An 18,413-nucleotide genomic window follows, 5' to 3' on the forward strand; every position below is an offset into this window, starting at 1 on the left:
GCTGTGGTGCATGGGTTTAGTTGTCTCTTAGCATGTGGGATCTTTCCGAACCAGGGGCTGAACCCATGTTTCCTGCCTTGGCAGGTGGATTCTTAACCACTTGGACCACCAGGGAAGTCCCCTCCCTTGATGCTTTAAGAAGCACTTGCTATAGCTTGAGGGATTGAGCTGTCCTTACCCTGAGTCACTTGGGCTTCCCTGGTGGCTCTGTGGTAAAGAATCCACCTGCAATGCAGGAGATACGCAGGTTTGATCCCTGGGTCAGGAAGATCCCATGGCAGAGCGCATGGCCACCCACTGCAGTATTCTTGCCTGGGAAATCCTATAGACAGAGGAGGCTGGTGGACTATGGTTCTTGGTGTCGAAAAGAGTCACATGACTGAGCACGCACGCTTCCCAAGTCACTTAAGGGAATGGGAGATTTTCTTATGAGTTCAGCTTTTCAGTAAAAGTGGGATCCCCTTTCTTCTGTAGTTCAAAAACTCTCTGGGCATGAGGTTGTTTCAGGTTGTGTATCTAATTTCTGCTGCTGCTGCTAAGTCGCTTCAGTCGTGTCCGACTCTGTGCAACCCCAAAGACGGCAGCCCACCATGCTCCGCCGTCCCTGGGATTCTCCAGGCAAGAAGGCTGGAGTGGGTTGCCATTTCCTTCTCCAATGCATGAAAGTGAAAAGTGAAAAGTGAAAGTGAAGTCACTCAGTCGTGTCCGACTCCTCATGACCCCATGGACTGCAGCCTACCAGGCTCCTCTGTCCATGGGATTTTCCAGGCAAGAGTACTGGAGTGGGGTGCCATTGCCTTCTCCGATCTAATTTCTAGAACCCTTAAAATCTTAGCAGCTAAGTTTTGCCTTCACAAAAGCCTCTTTCCTCTCATATTCTCTTCACTTACTCATCACTCACTCACTCTTCATGTTTCTACCCCTAACCCCCTAAGCAGAAGTGTGGCTTCTCTTTTTGCTGATTCTCATAATGAAGGTCTAACTTCTTCAGGTTCATTAACACCCTGACGTTATCGCTGAATTCTTTCCAGAACTGTCATTTCTTCTGCCTCCCTGCCTCCCTTCACTCCCCACCTCAGCAATTCAGTTGTTTGTGTGTGTTTTGTCTGTCTGTCTATTCATCCACCTGTCATCTGTCCATCGTGTGACCGTTTTGTGACAGGCACAGGACCAGGCATAGGGGACATAGAGATGAAATGGTGAGTTCTCACCCTCAAGAATATAACCATGTAGTGAGGGAGGCGGAATACATGAATAGCAATGAGATATCCACACGGTGCAGAGGTGATGAAATGGGAAGCGCTGGATGTTAAATAAGGAGTTGAGAAGGATGTGGCAGGAGAGGTGGGCGAGCCCAACGCAGAAGGAGCACCATGCGTTGGTACAGGAATATGTAGAAGATGATACATGCCAGCAGCTCCCAATTTTGGCCTGCTGCTGGAGCATAAAGCTGGAGAATCTGGAGACAGGGCAGAGATTGGCAGGAATTTAGTCTGGAGAGGTAGACAAGGGGCTAGCTCTTAAGATTTTTTCTTTTAAAATGGAATTGTAGTTGATTTATAGTGTTGTGTTAATTACTGCTATAGAGAAGTGACTCAGTTATGCACACATACATACATATATATATATCTGTGTATGTATATATATGTATACACATAAATATACATATACATACATACATGTATCCCTGAAGGAGGAAATGGCACCCCACTCCAGTACTCTTGCCTGGAGAATCCCATGGACGGAGGAGCCTGGTGGGCTGCAGTCCATGGGGTCACTAAGAGTCGGACACGACTGAGCAACTTCCCTTTCACCTTTCACTTTCATGCATTGGAGAAGGAAATGGCAACCCACTCCAGTGTTCTTGCCTGGAGAACCCCAGGGACAGGGGAGCCTGGTGGGCTGCCGTCTATGGGGTCGCACAGAGTCAGACACAACTGAAGCGACTTAGCAGCATATATATACCTACATAGAAATGTATATATGTATGTGTGCAAAACTGAATCCCTTCTATACAGCAGCCATTAACACAACATTGTGTTAATATGTGTGTGTGTGTATATATATATATATACACACACAGTCATTTTTAAAAATTCCTCTATTATGGTTCATAATAGTGAGACAGGCCTGGGACCTGGGACACTTTGCTGCACTGTGGCAATGCTTGCACCTGGACACACCTCTCCTCAAGAAATAAAATACAAAGGAACTATACAGGACTAGGGGTTCTGTCCTGGGGCAAAAATAACTGGGGTTCAGCTGGGGCAAATTCTGGATCCAAAAGATACAAAGAAATAAAAAAAACTGCCACTTTTGAAGAGCCTTGAGGAAAAGTTGGGGGTGGGGAGCATGCCCCCTGCACACAATATCACCAAAAGGGTGGGCACAGCACCTAAGCCACCCCTTAAACCCGACCCCTGGACACACCCTACCCTCACCCCATAGAAGGAACAAGCTTGCCCCCCCAGCAGGGGAACGAGCAAGCAAGGGAACATGTTGTTTGTCCTCGTTCCCCTTTGCCGCAGCAGGGACCCCAATAAAGCCTTGCTTGAATTTCTCATCTGGCCTCTAGTCAATTTCTATTGATTGGGAAAGGCCAAGAACCCTGTTTGGTAGCAACAGGATATTGAATATAGTTCTCTGTGCTCTACAATAGGACCGTGTTGTTTATCCTTTCTATATATAAAGACTTAACATCTGCTAACCAGTTATCCTCCCCCTCTTCCTTCCATCTTGGCAACCACCAGTCTGTTGAGAAGTTTTCTGTGTTGTCTTAAGACACTCAGGATTATCCTAAGAGTCCTGAGGCTCCTCCACTGGATGGTTTCACAGAAGAGAGTGACATGGTCAGTTTTTATGTTGGATGGATAACTCTGGCAAAACTACCGAGAATGAATTTCACGGATAATGACTCTGAGGCAGGGAGGTCTGAACCAGGCTGGGTTACCAGGGAGGTAGACAACACCTTCGGGAGGTGTCTGGGAGGTGAAACCCATAAGATTGAATGATAGGCTGGAGGGAGAGTAAGGGAAGGGCACTGAGATCCCTGGCTTCAGGAAGTGGGTACATGGGCTGCTCACTCAGGCCTTGCCCAAAGCAGCGTCTGTTCTGCCTCAGGCTGGCCTCAGCTGCCCGGTGTGTTCCCTTTGTTAACACTACATAAATCAAGCCTTTATTTCTTGCCTACATTCTTGAAGTAGCCTTTTAATCTTTTCCAATCCATTCTACACATCGCTGCCAAAGTAATCTTCCAGGGACAGTTGAACAAGAATCTTCAGTGGTTTCCCACTGTATACTGAATAACCTCCACATTCTATAGTCTGACTACCCATATTTGTTGTTGAGGGGCATGGGGAGAGGGGGCAGGTATGGAGACAAGCTCCTTGTTCTTAAAGAGTTAATTTTCCAGAGACAGTGAGACATGTGACATGCAGTTAAATGTCACATGGCCTCTGGAAGGGGAAGGAAGGCAGTCTCCTATAGGTGACCCAAGGCAACCCATTGTTTTTCCAGTTGTATCCTCCATTCTCCCCCGCATCTGCTCTTTCCACACTGGTCTCCTTGCTGCCTGAAAATGACTCCCCTCTCTCACCTCTGTATCTTTCCTGTCTCTATCACCTCTGCCTGGCATATATTCCCCCACGTTTCTACCTGTTGAAGTCCTACCCATCTGTCAACATTAAGCCCCAGTGCAAGGGCTCTGTGGAGTACCCTACCCAGAGAGGACCCTCCAAAAGCATTTTACCTTTCTAAGGGCACTTGGTACATTTTACTGTGCACAGAACTCACCATGTCTCATATTTTATTACTTCCACTAGACTGAGAGCAGAGATGCAAAACCAGAAGCCTTAGGTGTCAGTCCAGCCCACAGATATGTTTTGATATTTTGAACTCTTTTTTAAAATCAAAATTAATGTATTGAAAATTATAACCTATATCAAACATACAGAAAAGTATAGAAGATAATGTTATGTATACTCGAGACCTAGCGCCAAAAATGAACAGATTGCCTTCAACCCCTCACCGCCCATTTTTAAGAAATAAGCTATTACACATAAAATTTGAGCACTAACCCACACTGGTCCCATTCCCAGAACTGGTCTTCACACTGTTTTTAAAATTTAGAATAAGTTGACAGTATTTAGAAATCAAAAGATTTCACATAAAAAATGAGGAAGCTTTGCTTTCCTTGAAGAGTCAGAAGATCTGGTGACTTGGGGTATATTCCCACTTGAGTAATGGGAAGGGGGGCTCTGTGACTGCTGCCCCCCCGAGACAAAGTATGTGCTCCCTGCACACCACATTCCTCACCACTCCCTGAGGCCTCTTAGCTCTTGCCTGCCTCATTTACACATGGTACCTGGCTCCTGCAGGCATGTGAGTTTGCCATCTTTATGTAAGATCTTTGAAGTCAAAAGCTTTTTATTACTGGAACTGAACCACAACTTGCTGGATGACCTTGAGCAAGTTATTGACCTCTCTGTCTCCATTTCCTCATATATCAGGCTAGGATAATAAGCCTACCTACTTTTGGATGTTGACTGAGTATTATTATATATACATATGGGACTTCCCAGGTGGCACTAGTGGTAAAGAACCTGCCTGCCAATGCAGGAGATGCAAGAGATGCAGGTTTGATCCCTGAGTTGGAAAGATTCACTGGAGGAGGGAATGGCAAGCCACCTCAGTATTTTTGCCTAGAGAATCCTATGGACAGAGAAGCCTGGAGTGCTATGGTTCATAGGTCCATAAAGAGTCCAACATGACTGCAGCGACTTAGCAGGCACAGGTGGTGCTAGTGGTACAGGACCTGCCTGCCAATGCAGGAGACATAAGAGATGAGGGTTCGATCCCTGGGTTGGGAAGATCCCCTGGAGGAGGAAGTGGCAACCCGCTCCAGTATTCTTGCTTGGGAAATCCCACAGACAGAGGACCCTGGCGGGCTACAGTTCATGGGTCTGCAAAAAGTCAGGACTGAACAACTGAGCACACACACACTCATATAAAGTGTGTTAGAACCATACTTCATTCATAATTTTGCTGGTTGAGGTTCGCATTCTTTTATCCAAAACCCTCAGGGCTAGATATATTTTGGAATTCAGATTTCTTTTGGATTTTAACAAGGTAATAAGGGTACGTATCATATATTACAGTACACCCCAGCAAGATCCAGGTTAGCACCTTGTCATTAAACACACTGAAATTTCTGCAGAAAAAAACCTGGAGTACACATGAAGTGTGATCCAGACCTAAATTGCTCCATCCATTCTGGGGTGGGCCAGGCTGCCTACAAGCATTTAGGCCTTCAGGGAGAAGGTAGGTCTCAATCCCAGAGCTCCCAGATTTTGACTGTTTGGGGGATATTTGGGATTTCTTAGGAGAAATTGTGAGGTTGGGTTTTGTCATTGTCCTCATCTGTTTGTTAATAAGGTAATTGAGAATATAGTAGTTGTCCTGCAGTTTCCACCACAGCTGTCGGGTCTGCCTTCCTCCAGCCCCTTTAGGTCCTTTGTTGCTTTTCTGCCCCTCCTTCCCCAGGCCAGTCACCCTCCTGCCAGCTCCACCTCGGCCCTCTGAGGCTTGCCTCCTCAAGCTTGGGGGGCAGTCTAAACTACCTAATCTCCCCTGGCAAACCCTTCTCACCTGGCGGACCTGAATCCTCTCTGCTCTCCCTCCTCCTCCTCTCTGCCAGCCCCACCCCGCCTGCCCCTACCACTACTCAGCTTCTTCCCGCTGCCTGGACCCGCTCACTCACTTCCTGCCTAAGTCCCATCTCCCTCCTCCAAGACCTAGCTGCGGTCCCACCTCGTCCTTGAGGCTTTTCCCAGTAACTTCTGTTCAGCTCCGTTCTCCAGACTCAGTATCCAGAGCACTTAACCTGGTGGCTGAGCACGTAGCTGGCTTTCGTTCACTCATTCGGCCGTACCCCACGCAGTCACCCAGGTGTGTGTCGGGGTGGGCGGGCGGGGAGGGGAGTAGTGCTGCGGGGCGGTTTCCTTCTTCCCTCCGGGTCTCTGCTGCCCCCGTGCGGTGCTTCCCCTGTAGTGCACCTAGGGCTCCTGTGCACGAGCTCGGACCACCCCGCGCGGGTGTCAGGGAGCCCAGTGTCAGTAAGGACGCAGCTTCGTTGGTCAAAGCATTCCCAGGTCTTTATGCTTATTCAGTAGAGACCAACAGCCGGGCAGATCCGCTCTCCTCTTTCTTCTCTCACACCAGCTTGCCCTTTGGTGACAATGCCACCGCCCTCCCCTGGGAGAACAGCTCTGGCGGGTTTATGTTTGTGGGATTTCACTAGACTAAAAACGGCTGGAGGGAACTTTTGTCTCAGACTCCACCACCCTCCTTTCCTTCCTTCCTTATCGGCATAAACATATGAGGGTTTGCATATCACGAGGCTGGACAGAGGCTGCCTCTTGTGTTTTGTGTACTGGAGGAAGCGGGTGTTCCATCTCTCACTTTGTCTCACCCCTGGGACCATTTACTGATCTCCCAGGGCTGATCCTCTGTCCCTTGTTTTTTTTAATTTTTTTCCCCTTTGGGGTTTTGAAGGTGATGAAACCTGTTCCTCCGGGCCAGAGTGCTTTTCCCCTTTTCCCCTTAAGAGTGAATACTTAAACAATCTCCTTCGCATCAAATTCAACTGAATTCATAATCTGTAAATTCCCTGGGTAAGAGAGAGGCCATGTTGGTGTTGGGTGTGACTCTTGTAGCTGTGGCTCACAAAGACAGGCGACCCCCAGAGTAGAAGAGACAGCCCCACCTCCCCGCCCCCGACCCCTTGCCCCCACCCCCCACCCTCCCCGGGCCACCTCCTCTCCTGCTTTGGGTCGCACGGTCCTTGTTGGTCTGACAGGGTCTCTTTTGACTGCCTGTCCTCCAGTCAGTTAATGAACATGTCATCATTTAAGTCCCCAAACATGTCTCGGTTGGCCTCCCTTCCTCGGGGACCCTGAGAAGGATGAGAGGGCTAGTGGTTAGGGAGCGATGGAGGGAAGGGAAAGAGGCTGAGGAGGAGAGAGGGAAGGGGAGAGAGGAGGCAGGGTGAGGGAGAGATGGGGAGGAGGAAGGAGAAGCAGGAGGAGCAGGAGCTAAATCTGGAGGAGCTAAATCTCTACTTTTGCACCGAGTGGGAGAGACATTTTCAGGGACATTCACATCTGTTCCCTTTACTTGCCTAGGAACCTGTCATGTGGCTTCACCGTGATTTGAAAGAACATTGGATTATTGACTTCTGAGTTACCGGAGTGGCCAACACACGCATCCATCCACGTGTGTTCTAGGGACCTTCAAGGACACTGGCACTGGCAGTGAGGCTGGCTGCACCTCTGCCTCTCCCTCTCCTCCTGGCTGACGAGGGTAGGAAAACCTCCCAGATTCCATGAGGGGCTCTCCTCAGTCCTCCTCTCCTCAAACACCTGCACAGGACCGGGCAAGAAGGAGGTGACCCAAGAGATCTGGGCTCTCCCAAGAGTCAATACTCCATGTCCAGAGCTCCCGCTGCACCCTGGCAGCTCATTCACCAGCAGGAGACACAATTCAGTGGCAGATAAGGGTTTTCAAGGTTTTCTGGGTTAAATGTCCTGGTCTCTCACTAGTTAGTGTGATTGTGAACATGTTTCCTTATTCATAAAAGGGAATAGCCAGTCATCCCTACCTCGTAGGTTTCTGGTGAGGGTTAAATAAGTGAGTCATTCAGTAGGTGCCTAAAACGTAGTAAGTCCTCATCAATCCCATTGTCCACTTCCCCAGCACTCTGCCCAACCCAGTCCCATGCTGCTTCTCTGAATAGGAAAGGCTGATATCTGGAAATGGAGGGGAAAACAAAAGAGACTGTTTTCACGTAAACCACGGCTTCCTCCAGATTAGTCATGAAAACGTTGATCATTTTTATTGAGCTACATGAAGGAATATGAACTTTTAAAAGAAATGCTTCCACATTTAACAAAGAAAGTGGGACTAAGAGGCAAAACTCGAAGTTACAAGAAGCCCGAATAACTCAGAATCTGCCACTGAGATTTTGGTGCCAGCAGCTGCAGCAAATCACCTTGTCTGTCCCCTGGAGGCGGGTAGGCAAGAAAGCTCCCACTTGGGCCATTGACAGACACAGTTTCTGGTGGCGGAAGGCAGATAGTAAGGTGAGCATCTTCTAAAAGGGAGGCAGGAGGACCCAGGCTTGTGTCCGTGTTACTTTCTGTATGAAGCCTCAAGGGGAGCCCTCGATAGACATCTACTAACTAATGTCCACGTTCCCATCATTGTCACTCCCAGGTCAGTGAATCTTTGTTTTCAGGGTCTCTTTGTGCTGTTTCACCAGGGAGCCAATCCACTCCTTGGTTTTCTGCTTGGCTTCCTCCCAAGTGTAGAGGGGCTCATACCCCAGATCTCGCTGAGCTTTCTTATAGGAGAAGGTGAACACGCTGTTGGAAAGAGTCACTAGGTGGCGGTTGAAGCAAGGGTTATATTTGTAAATTGGACTGAGCAGGAAGCTCACTATTTCCAGCAGGAAGGCAAGCCAGTACTGCAGAGAAATAGGAAGGCTCATCCGGGAATCCAGGCAGAAGCCCCATTCTTTGCTCAAAGTGTAATTGAGGTCATCGTAGCTTTGGTGTGGCGTGTCGTCTGAGATGTAGTAGAACTGTCCTTGGATGTTCGGGACCTTTTTGGGGTCCCTCAGGGCCCTCAAGGCCAGAATGTGGGCCCAGGCCACATTGCCAACATAGACTGGGTTGACTCTTGAGAACTTGCAGTGATTGGTCAGGATGCCATTGTTATTCAAGGCTCCGTGCATGTAGGCAGAGAGGAATGGGCTCCCCTCCCCGTAGATGTACATGGGCCTCAGGGCACAAGTGTACAAGGTGCCACCATTTTTCAGAGCCCACCCATTAGCTCCCAGCACAGCCTTCTCAGCAAGCTTCTTGCTGTATGGGTATGGAGAGGACCATGCCGATTCATGATGCTCTTCTTCATGGCCGTCTTGGATGATCTCCCTGTAGGAGTTGGGCCCAGCCACTTCTATGGTGCTGGTGTGGATAAAGACCGGTACGCTGGCCTGGACACAGGCTTCCAACAGCAGCTGGGTACCTGCCCAAAGGAAGCACACCGTCAGTGTCAGGACACAGCCCAGGCCCAGCCCTGCCACGGACCATGTCTGCCCCTCGTCCTGAAGTGCAGTGGCTATTACATGTGAGCAGTGCATTATCTCTGGCTAAGATCCAACCATGCTAAAGCCGTAGGACAAAAGGGAAAATGAAAAGATGAAGGGAGAACAAGACTTGGGTTCTGGACCGCAAGCATTTGGATTTCATGGACTTTGGGGATTTACATGGAACATGTTTGTACTTTTAATGTTGGAAAAGAACGAGTTGCCGCTTTATATTTTGCACAGTAACGAGATTTTAAAACGATCATTTGTCATCTCCAGCACCTCATTAAAGGTGGGCTGAAATGAAAAAGTGAAAGTGCTAGTTGCTCAGTCGTGTCTGACTCTGCGACCCCATGGATTGTAGTCTGCCGGGCTCCTCTGTCCATGGAATTTTCCAGGCAAGAATACTGGAGTGGGTGCCATTTTCTTCTCCAGGGGATCTTCCCGACTCAGGGATGAACCTGGGTTTCCTGCATTGCAGGTGGCTTCTTTACCGTCTGAGCCACGAGGGAAGTCCTAAAGACAGCTGTTGTAAACTTAAAAAAATTAGGAGGCCATACTCTTAGAATAGGGACAACTCTGGTCCATAGGAGGACAGTTGAAGGACTCACATCTCTCTCTCTCTCTCTCACACACACACACACACACACACACAGAGTTGTATGTAAGTAATGTGAGCGTGCACGCTAAGCTGTTTCAGTTGTGTCCAACTCTTTGTGATCCTATGGACTGTAGCCCACCAGCCTCCCTGTCCAGGGGATACTCCAGGAAAGATGCAAGTAATATATACTCTTAAATATAAATTGAATTGTTGGTATTTTCTTATCTTTTTTTTTTTGAAGACCAATAAAAAATTGTCACAAGCACTTTTTGTCACTGAGCAAATGAACGGTGAGGAGAAGCTGGAGATCCGGACTGTGTTTCTGATTTGCTTCTTGCAAAGGCCACTCCTAATTCTGGCTATGACTCCTTTTACGGAGGTATGAAAAACTGAGGTGGTAAACCTTTTCTCAATACTAGTCTTCTGGAGCCTGGCAATGGCTTTATATGTTGAGCCTGGTGAAGAATCAGAAAGGAGTGCGCCCTCTGCTGGTAATATCTGTCATGGGAGGATCTTGTAGAATTCCTTAACCTGGGGAGAATTTTAGCTCCTAGGGGTAACCCAGAGTCTTCCCTACAGGAAAGAAATGATTTCCTGGAAAAAACATCACTTTGGAGTGGTATTTAAAAAAAAACCCTCTTAATATCTTTGTGCAATTTGATTTTCAGGAAAGACAGCCTCGTTAAAAACATTTAAATCTAAAAGCAGAGATATTTCAGACCTAATGGTAAAGAATCTCCTGCCAATGCAGGAGGCGAAGGAGACACAGATTTGATTCCTGGGTCGGGAAGATCCCCTGGAGAAGGAAATGGCAACCCACTCCAGTATTCTTGCCTAGAGAACCCCATGGACAGAGGAGCCTGGTGGGCTGTGGTCCATGGGGCCAGAGTCGGACACGACTGAGCCACTGAGCATGCACTCACGTGAACTGCACAAGAAAAAATGACCGCGATTGTGAAGCATTTTCTAAACCAGAGAGTGATACAGTGATCCTAGTTTTAGTTGATGAAGGCCTCCAACTCTTCCCAGGGATTTCAAATCCCCAATGCTGGGAGCTGTGGAGAGTAGGAAATTATGGAGTAGGGGAGCTGAAAACTCAAGACCCGTTAGCACTCTCTTGGCAGTGTGGGGGTAACCAGGGGCATGGCTAAGGCAAAACTAGAAAGGGTCTTTTTTGAGACTGTGATTTTAGGCCAGAGACGCAAAAGCAAAGAGTTGCTTTAGAAAAAGAGTCTCTGTGTAGACTAATTCTGGGGGGCAGGGTGTGGAAGGCAGATGCGCTGGGGGTTGGGGTGCTGTGGTCCTAGAGAGACTGGCCTCCAGGGATCAGAGGAGGATACTACACAGCAAGCCAATAAGGGATTTCAGCTAATTCCTTGAGCGAAGTGTCTAGATTTTAAGTCGATTGGAAAGTCACAGTTCAGAGAGAGCCAGGAAGCATTTAAGGGATAAGGATCTTAAGATGCTATACTTTGGACACCTGGCTAGGAGCTACTCTTCAATAATAGACCTGGTGGGGCTTCCCTGGTGGTCCACTTCTAAAGCAGGAGGGCATGGGTTTGATCCCCGGATAGGGAACTAAGATTCCGTATGCCATGTGGCACACCCCAGAAAATGAACAACAACAACAACAACAAAAGACCTGGTAGTGAGCTGAAGCTGAAGCTCCAATACTCTCATGACCTGATGCAAAGAGGTGACTCATTGGAAAAGACCCTTATTCTGCAAAGATAGAGGGCAGGAGGAGAAGGGGGTGACAGAGGATGAGATGGTTGGATAGCATCATTGACTCAGTGGACATGAGTTCGAGCAAACTCTGGGAAACAGTGGACAGGGAGACCTGGCATGCTGCAGTCCACAGGGTTGCAAAGAGTCAGACACAACTGAGCAACTGCACAAATGAACTGAAGAGATGGTATTATGGATAATGTAAAACTAGTCTTGTTAAGAAGATACTACAGGAAGACCAGAGCTGGCTAATTCTGTACTGCCAGACCACTGTGAACCAGCTTTGGTAGTTTTCTTGTGAGGAACTCTTCTCGGGGATGAGCAGAAATTCTCTCAATGTTCTCACTACCCTTATAATCCTTCCTTTGCAGGAAGTCTTGCCTGAAGGAAACCAGCCCAGAGCTGTGGCCCATTACTCCTGACCTGGGAGCATCTTATATCACAAAGCTGTTAGTTAGTTCTTGGCTGTCCTGTGACCCCCAGCTTATAACCACACAGAAGGGCTAACGTGATGACCAAGGAAACACTTTTAAGTTCTGGTTCCAATGCAGTGGAGGCAGGAGGTGGTCGGAGAACAAGAGTTTGAGGTTGGAGTTGAGTCAACACTTGATTGGACCAGGAGAAAGGTTTTTGTGGCCTTTGGACTTACCGAGGTGTGGGTTTAAATTCTAGCCTGTTCACTCCTCTCCACAGGGCCTTAGACAAGTTATTTAGCCTGTCTCAGCCCCAGTTTCCTCATCTAAAAAACTGAGGATGATGGCTATGAGTCTGTTGATTGGAAGAAAGTATGTGAAAGTGTTAGTCGTTCAGTCGTATCTGACTGTTTGCGACCCCACAGTCTATAGCCCACCAGGCTCCTCTGTCCAAGGAATTCTCCAGGCAAGAATACTGGAGTGGGTTGCCATTTCCTCCTCCAAGGGATCTTCCTGACCCAGGGATCGAACCAGGGTCTCCCAAGTTGTAGGCAGATTATTTACTCTCCAATCCACCAGGAATCTCTGTTGGTGGTGATGAGCAAAAATGCTTGGTGTCCACCCAACAGGTGTTCACCAGGTGCCCCCTCCCTTATCCTGGCCTCCCTTATCACTGGCCCACCTCCCTCCAGCTCCTCCCAGGATCCTGTACCTTTCACATTGACTTTCATGATGGTCTCTCGAGGGACAGCATTCCTGACGTCAATGACAGAGGCGGTGTGGATGACCACTGAGGTGCCCTGGCAGGCCCCCTTCAGGCACTGCTCATCCAGAATGTCTCCTTCCAGCAGGGTCAGCTTGATCTTGCTCTGGAGCTCTGTGTGAACAGGAGGCAGGTCACTGGAAAGCTCTCTGCATCTGAAAGTTTCCTGATAAAGGTGGCATTTTACCTAGGTCTTCAAGGACAGGTAGACTGAGGGGAAGGAGAGATCGGGAGGAGAGGTGAACAGCCCATGGAAGGAGCAAGTCAACAAGGGCATAGCAATCAGAATGTGCAGCATTTCTTGAGAAACAGCAAATATCTCTTTCCATCCCATCTCCTTCCAAAAACATAAAAAAGAGAGTTTGAGCTATGAGGAGTCATGAGTACCTGGAACACGAAATTGTGAAAGAGACTCATGCGGCATGTATAAAATTCATTAAGGAAAGAATTTGCATTTAATTCAAATTAAATGCAATGGGGAATCGGGTATGGATTTGGAATTAAAGGAGAAATGTAAGCAAGAATTGTGGTGTAGGAAGCAACCCCCTGCTGCAGTATTATAAAGCGGATCAAGGTGGGGGGTGGCTAAGAAAAAGCAAGGTGATTGAGGGATTAATCGGGCCATGGCACCACAGTTTACATGACGAGGACTGGAACCAGGGATCCAGCAGAGGGAGTTGAGAAGAGAAGAAGTACAGAAGGTTTGACTTTCAGACCTTACCTTCCAGGTCCTGGTTCTTACTGGAGACGGGCTGAGAGGAAGAGTCAAAGGCAGCCCGACTTTTTTCCTCTTGAGTGATTAAGAGCATGGTGGTGCTTTTTAACAGGAATTTAGAATGAGCCCCAATGCTGAATTTAACTGCAAGAGCTCTTATTAGATATCATCAAAAGCAGATATCAGTGCTGAAAATGAGCTAGCCACCAAGGGACTAACATTCTGACTATCTTAGCCAAGGATCACAGAGATGTCATCAGGGTCTCCGGCTCCTCTGAAGCCCAGGGAGGTGGCACAACATCATCACCTCAGATTAGTGTGGTTGCTCAGCTGAGTCCTACTCTGTGCGACCCCACAGACTGTAGCCGGCCAGGCTCCTCTGTCCATGGGATTCTCCAGGCAAGAATACTCGAGTGGGTAGCCTTTCCTTTCTCCAAGGAATCTTCCCAACCCGGTGGTCGAACCCGGGTCTCCTGCATTGCAGCCAGGTTCTTTACTGTCTGAACTACCAGGGAAGGCCCACCTTAGATTAGCCCATGAAATAAATGCCACACAAAGAGCTTGGATAAGTACCCTGCACTTATTTTGTGCTATTTATTTCACACATGACTTTCAGCTTTCTAATTTCCTTCCCCAGCCATCTCATGAGACAGGGATTCCAATTTCCACTTTACAGGCAAGGCCATCCAGGCTCAGAGGAATAGTCTTAAGTCACACTTCTAATGAAGGCTCCAGCCTGCCCACCTGCCTTCAAGCCTTGCTTGCTATCCCATCACCCACTTGCAGGACAGCAGATCAGTTCAGGATCAGTCAATTTAAATGAAATGGGCAATGGAGGCCAGAGAACAGCGAGAGAGAAATCCAGAGTGAAAAGTCTCCTGCATTGCAGGTAGATTTTTTTTACCACGGAGCCACCAGAGGAGCCAGCCAGACAGCCTGGGTTCAAATCCAGTTTTTCCATTTTCCAGGTGTGGGACCTTGAACAAGTTAATTAACCTCTGCTACATCTGGTCTGTATGTTTGTGTCCCCTCAGATCCATTGTTGAAATCCTAATGTGATGGTGTTAGGAGTTAGGGGCCTTTGGGAGGTTATTAGATCGTGAAGGTAGAGACCTCATAGATGGAATTTCCTTCTTCGGTTACAACTTGGTAAAACCATCTGCTCTCCTTTAAGCCTGTTTGAGATTAGCTCCGCCCCAGCCCCTTCCACTCCCAAAAGGCCACAGAGTGGGACAAAGGCAGAGGAGTTAGCTGGAGAGCAGAATTTTTTCTGATTGTGTCTCCACCTCTGCCCTGCCTGTCCCTTCCCCTTCCTCTCTTTCAAGGCTGACTTCAGCAGACTGGCTCAAAGGCCAAGCAAGGAAAGACCGCTCACCCATTAGTCTGCAAGGATGCAGAGTGACAAGCAGAGGGCGCTGTAGATGCCTCAGCTGGAACCCCTAGCTCCCTCCTCCTCCAAGCCTCTGTGGACTTGGCCAGTGTTTTGCATAGAGTGAATATGCAGTGTAAGCTTACCTGTTGTGAGCGGGGTTGGAGGGAGCCCTAGAGAGAAGCTACCAGACAGACTAGCAGTTGAGAGCACAGATACTGCAGCTAGACCGTGCGTGACTCTTTGCAACCCTATGGACTGTTGCCTCCAGGCTCGTATATCCATGGAAATCTCCAGGCAAGAATACTGGACTGGGTTGCCATGACCTCCTCCAGGGGGCCTCCCCGACCCAGGGATCGAACTGGTGTCTCCTGAGGTGGAACCTTGAACAAATTAGTTAACCTCTGCTATGTCTGCATGTTTCTGTCCCCTCAGAGCCATCGTTGAAATCCTAATTTGATGGTGTTATGAGTTAGGGGCATGTGGGAGGTTATTAGATCATGAAGGGAGAGCACGGATAGGATTAATGTTCTTATAGAAAAGACCCCAGAGAGATCCCTCATGCCTTCCACTGAGAGAGGGCACAGCAAGATGGTGCAGCTATGAACCAGCAAGAGACCTCTGACCAGAACTTGACCCTGCCTGAATTTTGGACTTCTAGACTTCAGATGGCTCAGTGGATAAATAATTCACCTGCAATGCCGGAGACACAGGGAGTGCAGGTTCGATCCCCGGGTTGGAAAGATCCCCTGGAGGAGGAAATGGCAACGCACTCCAGTATTCTTGCCTGGAAAATCCCATGGGACAGAGAAGCCTAGCGGGCTACAGTCCATGGGGTCACAGAGTTGGACATGACTGAGCGACTAAGCGCACACACACACAGACTTCAGAACTGTGACCCATACATTTCAAATTATAAGATACCCAGCCTGCAGTATTTTGTTACAGCAGCCTGAATTGACTGGATTCTTCTATGCCTGTATTCTCATAAAAAAAAAAGAAAAAAATAAACTGAAGCTCTGTTACCCATCCCAGAGAGAGGGTTGTGATGAGGAGCGAATGAGTTGACACACGTAAGACGCTGGGCACAGCGCCTGGCACAAAAGGGACCCTGTAAGTATTCTCTATCGTTATCTTGACAGAGGCCCCTGCCCACCCACCACAGCACTTGACTTATTCACCTTGGGAGCTGTTCCGCTAGGTTGAGCATCACTCTCTCTGGGCATAAGTCATCAGCCTGCATATATTGCTGGGATGTAGGGATTACCAAAGGTTGGTGTTAATCATTTGTGAATTTTTTTAAAAAAATCAAAGACACTGTTGAAGCAGAGGGTAGAGGAAACAGACATTTGCAGAGGTCGGGGAGGGGAAAGGAGAAGAGAGTGATGGGCAGGGGCCAGGAGAGTGAGCTGGGGAGGAGGACTTTAAGTGGGGACGGGGGTCCTGGGCAGCCAGGGCCTGTGTGTAGATGGCCAATCCACCGGGGCTGGGGAGGGGAGACAGGGAGTTGGTTTGGGGGCACACAGGCGGGAAATGGGAGAGACTGAAGACTCACTTTGTCAAGAGTTGGCCCTCGGGCCATTGACTGGGGCTCGTCTGAGCTCTGCTCCCCATCGATCCCAGAGACTTTGACAAGTCGCTTTACCTTTGCGGACTTCAATTCCTCATTGTCCAGGCGGGTGTTACCCTCTCCTACCTTCCTCACAAGGATATTTTGAGGATCCGGGAGCAAAGCAGATTGGAAAATACACTATAAATCAAGCGTTTGCCTTGGCACTATGGGCAGCAATCAGGAAAGAGAGCCATGAGCTGCTTTAGCAGATTCTGTAGTCATGTCCTTGTGATGATGAGGAGAGAGGCAAATAGTACAAAGAGACGCACAGGGAATCCCCTCGAGGTGTGTCTCCATTCAGGCTGCCTCTAGTTCTCTTTCTGGCTTCTTTGTTGCATGCCTGTGCATCCTCTCCTCCCCCCTCTTTCTGGCTCCTTCTCTAATTCCCTCTCTCTCTCATTCACACACACATGCTCACAGAGACACACACACACTCACACACTTCACCCCCTCTTCCTTCTATTTCACCTTCAACAGAGATGCTCAGTGAAGCCACAGAAACATAAGGGCAATCAAGAAGCTCTGGAACTCACTGGTGGCATCTCCAGGTTAACAGCACTGGCTCACTCTTTGCAGACGGTACACAACAAGTAACAAGTTGAAACACTGAAGACTCGTGGACAGGGAGAAAACTGAAACATGATTTTCTAGATGAGAAGAACAGATTCTAAGTGTCTGGTCCACCGCCCACCCTCTCACCCTGGGTCGGGGCCCCTGACCCATCTGGGACTGCACCATGTATTACCCTACCCCGTCTTCTGACACTACTTGTGATTACACCATGGTATTACTCCATCTGTGATCTTCCTTTCTGATAACAGGATTAGCCTTGATTTGGCTACCATTTTCCTTAAGCTGCTAGACAAGAACCCCCTCCCCCACACCCACATAAGTCTTCAAAGGGAGCTACACGCCCATGACTCGAGCTTCAGTTCAGTTCCGTCGCTCAGTCACGTCCGACTCTTTGTGACCCCATGAATCGCAGCACGCCAGGCCTCCCTGTCCATCACCAGCTCCCGGAGTTCACTCGCTTACTTACTAGAAAATTCCTCCCGAACTTCTGGTCTGAAGACTTTGTCTAGCACCCGGATTTCCTGCAGATCCTTCTCCTCCACCAACAGGCAGATGATCCTCTGGCCCAGAAAGCCTCCTCCTCCGGTCACGAGGCAGCTCCACCCTGCCATGGCCAAATCTGAGCACTGAGAAACGCTCACCAGGAACCAGAAAGCACTGGGGGGCAGTTTGGGCCAGAGGACGATGCTGGAGAGATCCACAAAGACAGTTCAAGTGATTCCGTGCTCATAAAGATACACTGTGTTCCTTCTATTCCATTTTTGCAAAAATCCCTTGTGCCCACCTCCCAGGAGTAGCAGAAAGAAAGTGAAAAAGCTCTAACCGGTCAGATTGTGGCAAGCCAGATGAAAGCACCCAGGTTCTGATCTCCAGATCTCCAAAAGACGGGACTGGAGAGAGCTTTATATGCTGCTGCCTCTGACTCAGCCCACTCAGCCTTGAATTCTTACAGTGTACACATTGCTCACATCTCCTCACTTCCTCTCCAAGCAATAGTGACCTTTACCTTGTAGCCCTCATTCCTCTAAGGCATAGGAGGAGAGAGCAAGCTTCGAGGCCACAGCGCGATAAAGATTCTTGATTCTACCCTCAACAGGGCTCCTGGCAGTCAGTGTCTGCTGCCTGGGATCCACCGTCTGTGAACTTAAACGGGACGGGGTGAAATCTCCAGCACTGTGAACTGTTGCCTCATGCAGCAAAGACATCTGGAGGGCGTGGGGGTGAGGTGGATCCATGGTAGCCTGTTGTCTCCTCTGTCAGAGTGTTCTTTGAAGTGTTGCTGTTTTGCAGAGTTTAGAGTTTAGAAATTTGCAGTGATGGAAGCTCCAATCACTAAATTCGGTGGAAGGCAATTTTCTTTCCCACCCAACATATCTGGATCCTCAGTTTCTTTCCCCCTGCAGAGCTCTGGGTTTCTGGAGGAAAAGCACCGTTGAAGGGAAGCTATCTGGTGATAACTGTCTAGTTCTATGACCTGTACAACGTGAGTAGGTA

General features: G+C 48.6%; 1 protein-coding gene and 1 long non-coding RNA gene across 3 annotated transcripts; one reads left to right on the top strand and one right to left on the bottom strand.

Moving 5' to 3' along the window:
- Window positions 1-1,961: 1,961 nt before the first annotated feature.
- LOC133243083 (uncharacterized) lies at window positions 1,962-7,972 on the top strand. The gene is made up of 2 exons (XR_009734972.1): window positions 1,962-5,946; window positions 7,182-7,972. It is a non-coding gene; the product is annotated as an uncharacterized LOC133243083 (long non-coding RNA).
- Window positions 7,866-17,852, bottom strand: LOC133243066 (3 beta-hydroxysteroid dehydrogenase/Delta 5-->4-isomerase). 2 transcript variants are annotated; one of them, XM_061409527.1, is made up of 4 exons: window positions 17,743-17,852; window positions 17,386-17,606; window positions 12,600-12,764; window positions 7,866-9,084 (listed from the first exon to the last, which is right to left on the bottom strand). In XM_061409527.1, the coding sequence occupies exons 2-4, from the start codon at window positions 17,528-17,530 to the stop codon at window positions 8,273-8,275; spliced, it is 1,122 nt and encodes a 373-aa protein (XP_061265511.1). In that variant the 5' UTR covers window positions 17,531-17,606; window positions 17,743-17,852; the 3' UTR covers window positions 7,866-8,272. The 2 variants fall into 2 exon arrangements, with proteins under 2 accessions (XP_061265511.1, XP_061265518.1); XM_061409534.1 differs by lacking the exons at window positions 17,386-17,606; window positions 17,743-17,852 and adding an exon at window positions 13,372-16,873.
- Between the last annotated feature and the right edge of the window lie 561 nt (window positions 17,853-18,413).

This window comes from Bos javanicus, chromosome 3 (assembly GCF_032452875.1).
Source record: "Bos javanicus breed banteng chromosome 3, ARS-OSU_banteng_1.0, whole genome shotgun sequence".
Classification (NCBI taxonomy): Eukaryota; Metazoa; Chordata; class Mammalia; order Artiodactyla; family Bovidae; genus Bos; species Bos javanicus.